This window comes from Nelumbo nucifera, chromosome 5, assembly GCF_055504915.1.
Source record: "Nelumbo nucifera cultivar China Antique chromosome 5, China Antique-T2T, whole genome shotgun sequence".
Taxonomy (NCBI): domain Eukaryota; kingdom Viridiplantae; phylum Streptophyta; class Magnoliopsida; order Proteales; family Nelumbonaceae; genus Nelumbo; species Nelumbo nucifera.
Genome location: NC_142653.1, coordinates 61,235,319 through 61,244,541, shown reverse-complemented (window position 1 = coordinate 61,244,541; position 9,223 = coordinate 61,235,319). Strand labels below are relative to the sequence as shown.

Genomic DNA, 9,223 nt, shown 5'->3' with positions numbered 1-9,223 from the left:
CCAAGAAATAAACTTTCTAGTGAAACCATATTTTGGTAGCTTATTCAAAGCAGCCAATGCAATCAATGAATGTTGAAGCCCTCCCAAAAGGCCCTTAAGAATTGATCTTATGAGCTTTTAGCCACATTAAAGAAACAATATTTGATGAAATGGTTGTAATAGAAAAACTGCCTAAGCTTTAATTCAACAAAAGGAAGGTGCTCAGTAAGGGTGAGCAAATGGGTATGTTCTATCTGAAACAGAACAAACTAATCTTTAACCCAATTTTTCACAATCTGTTACCAAGTATTGGAACTAACCACCACCAAAATTGGAATCCAAAAATACTTTGCATTTTTCTTCAATTTAATATTTGAATGTGTATAATGAGTAATGAAAAAGGTAATATTTATAAAATTTAAATTATATTATTATTATTACTATTTTTATTATTATTATTCAAAATCAAGTTTTCAAAGAATATATTCCATTTTTTGGGGGAGGGGGCTTAAAGAAACAATAGGTTCCACTGGTAGACCCAAGGCCAGAACCAACCTTGCAAAATTATTTTGCCAAGGTAGGTTTTGATTTCAAAAGCCTAGAACCAGCCCCCACAAGGTAATTTCAAGGTTCTATCTTGGAACTAAATTGAACCGACTCATGCTCACCCCTAGTGCCAAGTAGACCTAGCAAAGAGTTGACCCAACCTGTGAATCTGACCCAACCCAACCCGAAAAAACAAGGATAGGGTCTCATATTTAGCTACCTGAATGTGAGAATGACCTGATCCGATCCATCCCGAAAAAACTGGATTGGGTTGGGCCATGGGTCAACCTGTTGATCCGATTGTCAAGTCTAATTGGGACTATTTATGCATTTTTAGAAGTTTTCACACTGTAATTTTTTCTATTTAATCTTTACTCTTTATTGTTTACTTTTAAAATTGTTAGATGTTTACATTTTTTTATTTTATATTTAAAATTTTAAGGTTAATTAGTATAATTTTAATACTTTTCATGTAGTTTTTCTTTATTTTTTTAAATTTCAGTTATTTTTTGGGATGACCCGAATTGACCCATGGGTCAACCCTAACCTGAACATTTGTCTTGACTTAACTGGAACCCGACCCACCCAACCCAATTGCCAGGTCTAGTGCCAACTGCCAAGCAACGATTAACTCAATTGGTAGTAGAAATTTGAGACCAAATCTCATTATCAACAAGGAAACGAGATTTTCCAAGAGCAAAAAATATGAGAGTAACAAGATTCGAACCCAAGTTGCTTGCCTGGTGTAGGACGCGCTTTTACTTTAAATCTACTCATAAACTACTAAACCATTTAAGCTTTTATGCTAACAAGTGAAATGAAATTACTTTCATTAAATTTACTATTTACATGTAATCCAAATAAACAATAACTATATTTAAGCAACTAAAAAATAAAAAAGAATAATATTCAAAATTAATATTTTATAAACTAATGGAATAAATATTCTGTTAAATCCATAATAAAATCAAAAGATTATTTTAACTTCAAGAAATTATACAAATAAAATATTAATAGTAGAATAATTATTTTAATACCTAAATTTAATATACATTTAAATTATTACTTAATGTTATAATTTACATTACATTAAATAACAACATATTAACTATACAAAAATAAAAAAGAATGTTTACGAAATATTTGATAATATGATGTTAAATAGAATCTATCATATCTACTAATCAACATTGATATCAAAAATTAGTTTCTAATTTCAACAAAGCTATAGAAACAAAAATATTAACAATGGAGTAATTATTTTATTAATTGAGAATTAAAAGTTTGCATGTGATATGTATCTTAGAAATTTTAATAGATTTGATATATTTTAAATTGAGATTGTATTTTTTAAAAATATTAATATTTGGTTGACCTTTTTGTTAATATAATAAGTAAAATAGAAAAATAGAAAATAATTGATAGAATAATTAAGATACAATATGTGTATCTGTTATATATCTTGAACTTTTGATTGATACATCATCAATAAAATTGTATGATATCTATGCATCCCACTATATTAATTTTAATATACTTTTTTCTCATATACACCATTTTGATATACATTTCCTATGTTTTTTTTTGATAAAAACATTTCCTATGTATTTATACATTATTTTGTGGCTATTTGATTTTAATTTTAGTGTTATTAATCTATTTATGGAATTTGTATGTAGTTTCCTAGTGTATCCAAGCATTTCCATATTTTTCATTTGTATCCATGTATTTCTAAAATATATCCATATCTGTATTTGTATCCACATGATACAATACCTGATACTAGTAATTCTCCCACCATGGTTGGGCAGATTGTAAATAAAGAGACATAGGCATAGCTTGGGTCTGTTACTGTTACTGGTGATTGGACTACTATACCATGAGTTATGCAACCAATAAAAAATGAACATGTTAATATTTCATATATTAACACATTGCCCATGTGTAAGTAACTAACTCAGATCTCCTACCCACATGACACTACAATTGTACATTGGGAACATCTTCCCATGAATTGTAACAGACAAATACAAGAAATGTTCTCAATGCAAAGTTGTAGTGAGGCGTGGGTTTGATAGGGTTCTTGTGGGTAGGAGATCTGAACACATGGATGTTAACTAGGGATGAGCATTTGGTTTATTCGATTAAAAAGTGAACTGAATAAATAGAAATCAAATTACAAGAAAACCGAAATAACCAAAACCAAAAATTTTAATTCAATTTTCAATTATTTTGGTTAAAACAAAATTTCATTAACACACATAAAATATTATATATAATAACAAATAACATATATTGTATATTATAATATAGTTAAGAAACTGAATCTCATTGTAATATTATATATATATATATATATATATATATTAAGAAACTAAAGGCTTAAATAATGACTATTTTGGGAATATTGTTAACAGGAGTTAGCCATTAAGGAATCCACAACCTTTTTAATAACTTATTCACTAAAAGACAAAGCAATAAGCTTTTTCAGTTCAATATATTCAACTATTATCAAATGACCCCTAGGTAATTACCTCATCCAAATAACTTCTTTATGGACTATGTAGCTAAAATTAAGTCAAACAAACAAATGGAACTACAAAAAATAAACCAACATCCATGCTTTTAAACAACAATGTGAAAAAAAAAAATGACCTAAGGAAGAAGTATTAGAGAAAATATAAAATGAAAAGAAAATAAAAAGCTTGACACTTTGGATATATGATTATCTTTTCGATAAAAAAATTGTTAGCTTGGTCCCTAGATCAAGTCAAATTCAGGTTGTGTAGGGTAATGTAAATCTAGAAAAAAGTAACTTATATTTCCTTCATTTTTTCTAATAAATATAAATACATAGATTTTATTTTCCTTTTTTTTATGTTCGAGGCTTATGCCTCAAAATGGCTTGAGGCTTAGGGCTCGCCCTTTTCACACCCAACTGCCTCTCCTTCACCTTTAACCTTTTAAAACCTTAATGTTAACTCATGATTTGTTCCATAGCACAGGATACACATCGTGTTGTGATCAGCGAATCCCCAGTCAGAGGGGATACCTCCATTTTGTAGTTGTAGCCCCATTAAAAAAGTGTATGAAATGCTGGGATTGTTGGACCATCATATAGAGACTAGATCTGCTCCTCACAGATGGCGCCTCACACTGACCTCACAGGCACATCCTACCATACATTAGGAACATCTCTGGTACTTATGTGTTATTATTAACAGGAAATGTTCCTATAAAATTGTTGAGGCACCCTGTGCGAGTAACATATCCCAATTCCATCATATACTTTCCCTTACAAAAATTCCTAACCACTGCAATTTGGTGAGATGTTCTCAATTTCATTCCACCGTACTTATATGTCATTATCAATGGGAGATGTTCCCAATACAGGATGAGATGTGAATGTTTGTAAGGCGCCCTGTGTGTGGAGAAGATCCCAATTCCATCATATATTTTCCCTTATGAAAATTCCAAACCACTGCAATAAGGGGTCCAGAACCATCTGATCTTATTTTCATTGCAGGAACTCAACAGAGATCGTGGCAAACACAGGTCCACACCCACCGATATGGATAAGGAGATAGACTTAGCCACAATGAGTTACCACGTGGCAATCTGTCGTTCCTCCCCAACTCACCTCTTCTTCTATCAATAATCAACCCACCTACAGTCCACAAAGCAGCCCATCGTCATACCAGCTTGCTAACTCGCTAGAGCTGCTTCCGTCCTTCTCAGTCCTCCAATCTCCAAATCCTTCTCAGCTGCATACAACAATGGCAACCCTAACCTCCCTATCTGGCACCATGGTTAGCACCTCGTTTGTCCGGAAGCCCACAACGAGCATCCGCGCGCTCCCTAACGTGGGTCAGGCTCTATTCGGAGTTAAGGCCGGACGTGGCCGGATAACAGCCATGGCCATACACAAGGTGAAGCTGATCACTCCTGAAGGCGAAAAAGTGTTCGAGTGCCCCGACGATGTTTACATCCTTGATCAGGCTGAAGAGGTTGGCATCGAACTACCCTATTCATGCCGTGCCGGATCTTGCTCTTCTTGTGCCGGCAAGGTCGTCAGTGGGCCAATTGATCAATCAGATCAAAGCTTCCTGGATGATGACCAGATCGATGCTGGATGGGTCCTCACCTGTATCGCCTACCCACAAGGAGATGTTGTTATAGAGACCCACAAGGAGGAGGAGCTCACTGCTTAATGATCGATCAGGTGGGCTGAGATGGGAGCTTTCAAGGGTGGATAGACTATCTGAGTTTCGTTTTAGCTAAAGTTTCTTTTTCTTGCTTAGTTGGTTATTATGGATGTAATTTGTGGCTTCCAATCTGCTTGTTTTGAAGTTTCCTTCCTCTACAAAATTGGATTGTAACGGTGGAATTCAGAAACTTGCTAATTGGGCCTCCAGTTTTCTTCCCAATTCCATTTCTATCATCATCCTTACACAGCATTGAGGAATTAGTGTGTTTGGATTTTGATGTTTCCTATGTACTGCTATTTATAAAGCTAACTTTGCTGTTAGTGTTCTGTTCTTGTTTTGTGGGTTTGGAAATTGATTAGATTGTGAGAAAAAAGGCAAGGGTCTTGCTTTCACAACACCAGGCCAGAGCATTTCTGAAACCCAACCAAATTTGACATTCTGACATAAAGATTTCACAATGCTGCTTCAATCATTGGAAGTTTCCCCTAGAACAAGCAAAATAACAGATAGAAAATAAAAAAATAAAAAAATCAGGAGAAGAGAAAGAAAAAGAAAGGAATTGAAATTCTCTGTAAGCTGTGTTCGGTTTGAATGAAAAGGTAGGTAAAGGAAAGGAAACCCATCCAAACCTACTTTAGGTTTTTCTACCTTTCCCTATCTTTTCTTTCAAACCAAATACAACATTAGTTGAATCTCTTCATAGATTCCCTTTCAAGAAGAGACCAAATCAGCCCCCCACAGGATTGCCCCCCACGACATCCCACAGCACATCCTCACCGTGTATTGGAAACATCTCCCAATGATAATCCCATAAATTACAATGTCATCATCGGGAGATGTTCTTAATACATGGCAGAGATGTGTTGTGGGACGTTGTGGGGGGCAATCTCGTGGGGGGCTGATTTGAACACTTTCAAGAGCACCCAGATCTTTGACAGGTTTACGGTGAAAATTCAGCGAGTCAATTCAGAATACGTACGTGCCAATTTGTTCGGACAAGTTTTAATTTGAGTTCTGAATTCAGGGTCCGTTTGATTCGCAGCTGGAATCGGAATTGGAATGGAAATCTTTTGGAATTGGAGTCAGAATGGTCTATTTCCATAATTTGATTGGTTCAAATAAGAATAAAAATGAAAATTGGAATCAGCTGGAATAAAATTCATTCCCCAAAGAAGGATAAGGAATGACCATTCCCTCAAATGGGAGAATACTATTCCGTTCAACCAAACAATTGGAATCGGAATAACCCATTCCATTTCCAATTCCTGACCCCTATTCAATGGACAATAAAAAACGAAGGGGGTGTTCGTTATAGTTTCGTGTGGTTTCAACCACATGACACATGAGATGTATTGATGTGGTGGATTTGTTGGTGTGTTTTGAAATGGACAATAAAAAACAAGTGCTAAGCAAATTGTGTGGTGTTTTGAGATGGACACCACAGGTTAGCTAAACTGCTTTACTCACATACAATATGTATTATGCATCAAAAGCGTATGCCAACTATTAGACTGATAATGAACTGATAGAAACTCCACTAGTTGTATGAAATCATCAACTCAACTGTATTATATCCAATATTACAAATTCACATTCAACTATTTTGTATATAGTAATTTTTATGGTGATGATGATAGTAAATAATATGTTCTCAATTTTTTTTTACAATTTTTTATATTTCTGTTTATAAAAATTATTCTTATTTGTCACACCTATATTTGTTTAATATGATGAAATATATGATATTAGATATGCACCCAAATTTATTCTTATTATTTAATTATGACCTCAAATGTGTTGACACATTTTCCCCAATAGGTTGAATTGTTGAAAACAACTCCATTTCTGTGTTATTTTATTTCTATCATTATTAAAACCAACTTTTCTTTGTCATATTTATTTTTCTTTAATATGGTTAATTAATTAATATAGGATTCTATGAAAGAATGGGAGTTAATACCCTATATATATAAGACTTAATAAGCTGAAATTAAATGTTGTAGTTCAAATTATATTCTGCACACTCAATTGGAAATGGACCAAATTCAAAAATAGAGGAATTCTAGTCAATAATAGAATTGAATGAATGCCATTGGGAGTTAATACCTTAAATATAAGAGTTAATGAGAGGGATTTGAATGAGGAGAAGGTGATTATTCAATTACATTTCTATCCTTACAGAGAGGCCAAATTAAAAAAAAAAGGTTATTTTAGTCTATTTTAGTCAAACAAAAGTTCAACATTCTCATTCACACTTTTAATATTAGTATAGATAGATATACTCAACTTTCATAAACTGTTATGAATTAGATCTAAATGTTACAAACTTGTACTCATCTATTAAAGTTAAAATTGATACTCAATTGGCACAAACCATTACAAACCCACACTCAACCATTAGAAACTGATACTTAAAATGTAGATAACATTACAAACCAGATCCAAATGTTACAAACCCACATCCAACCATTATAAACCGATACTCGAGTAGTACAAACACCTACAACCCGATACTTAACCATTACAAACTGATATTCAACTTGTAGAAACTGTTATCGGCCTACATTTAACAGTTATAAGCCAATACTAATTGGTATAACTTGTAAACAAACACATTGTCATTTATAAATTGCCAATTCAATCTATCAATTTATATTGCTAGAAATGTGCCTATGTGTAAGGGTGTCAATTAGATTGGATTTGGTCCAATCCAATCCAGTCCAATGCGAGTTCATTATAAATGGACGAGTTCCAATCCAATCCAATGAATATTTTGGACCATTTTCGATCGGTCAAATTCAATGTTTGGACCATCATCTATTCAAATTCATTTTTATTTAGATTGATTCCAACCCAAATGTGGTTCATTGAGACCTAAACTCTTATCTCCTATAAATGGACCGGAGTTGGCTCAATCCAACCCAATCCAATATAAATTCATTATGGATGGCCAGGTCCAATGCAATCCAATGAATACTTTGCACCATTAAGTCTGGACTGGTCCAATTCAATATGTCTTATTGGTTCATCCAATCCATCCAAGATGATTTTGTTTTGGATGGGGATCAACCTAAAACCGGTCCATTGACACCCCTACCCTCGTGTCGCGTATAAATTTTCACATTACTAAACTACTATCAATTGGTGTTGCTAAAGATGCAATACATGAGTTGAACTATGAACTGTCCACCACAAAGGAAAGACATTTCAACTTTTGGACAAAGTTATTTTAATCCATCATTATCAACTTTTTTCTTATTAAATCAATTTCTACCATGAAATGAGTGTAATATTGAAAGGTTTCAAGCCTATGGCTGAGTGGATATCTATGAACTCTAAAAGTTGGAAGTTTGAGTGCCGAGAGCAATCTATATCTCTTACCCACACATCACTACAGTTGTACATTGAGAACATCTCCCCATGAAAGGTAATACATAAATAGGAGAGATGTTCCCAATGTGTAACTGTAGTGATGTATGGGTAGGGTTCTTGTGAATGTGGTTGAATGTGTTTTTTCTAGAGTTGTGGGGGGGAAGCCCCTTAGTGATAAAGGGCAAAAAAATATTCAAGAGTTTGTTGTTTTGGTGAATGACCAAATCTTGTGTTTGTAGAGGAAAGGTTGACTAACAGGCATATGCAGCCTTCTCAATATTCCTCCACAATTACCAAGAGATCGGATTCAGTCCTCACAAGACCACAATGCTCACACCATTCGCATAGTCCCTTGCAGCCTTTCATTGGGAATATCTCTCCATGAAAAAAAGCATACAAGTATGGAGATATTCCCAATGCAAGGCTGCAAGAGGCTGTGAGAATGGTGTGAGCACGGTCTTAGTAGGACCAAATCCGATTTCCATTTCCAATTAATTGAGACACTAGGTCCTAGGTTTCTTTGGTAGGGACACACATGAAGTGGGGGACCAAGTATTGGATCACACGAGTTTCCTTAACATCCTTCTCCTAGTCATACCATGTGGCACAATCCTAGGATTAGGATTTAGTTGAGCTTGGTGTGTTATTTCTTTCTAAGCGATCTACGGTGTGGCTTCATTGATGTTGAGGTTGAGAGGAAGGTAAAACTACAAGGAGGGCAAATAACCGAAGCCAAAGTAGGTTTAGTCCACACAAGATCCATGATGGCTAGGTGAGGTTGAGAGCTTGTGAGTCCGATGCTTGTTGCCTTGCGAGTTCCATAATATATAGGTGAAGTTGGGAGTTGGCATATCCATGGTTTCAAGCCTCATGGGCTTCATGATAGTGAGGCCTGAGGGACTGCCTTCATCTACAAGTCCTGAGATATAGATTTGCAAGTATTTGTGCATGCAAGGTCAAGGTTCATGGTGCTTGACACTATACATATCTCATACAATGTTAAATACAACCTTTGCAAGTCTTTGTTCATGGTGCTTGACCAAGACACTATAGATCCATGGTGCTTGACCAAGTCTTTGTGCATGCAAGTTCAAAGTTCTCATCGCACCTCAAAACTT

General features: G+C 34.5%; 1 protein-coding gene across 1 annotated transcript; it reads left to right on the top strand.

Annotated features, from left to right (window-relative positions):
• The first annotated feature begins 4,193 nt into the window (after positions 1 to 4,193).
• LOC104586976 (ferredoxin-like) lies at positions 4,194 to 5,059 on the top strand. Its single transcript, XM_010244388.2, has one exon. It carries the CDS (start codon positions 4,302 to 4,304, stop codon positions 4,734 to 4,736), a length of 435 nt encoding a protein of 144 aa, XP_010242690.1. The 5' UTR covers positions 4,194 to 4,301; the 3' UTR covers positions 4,737 to 5,059.
• The last annotated feature ends 4,164 nt before the right edge of the window (positions 5,060 to 9,223 follow it).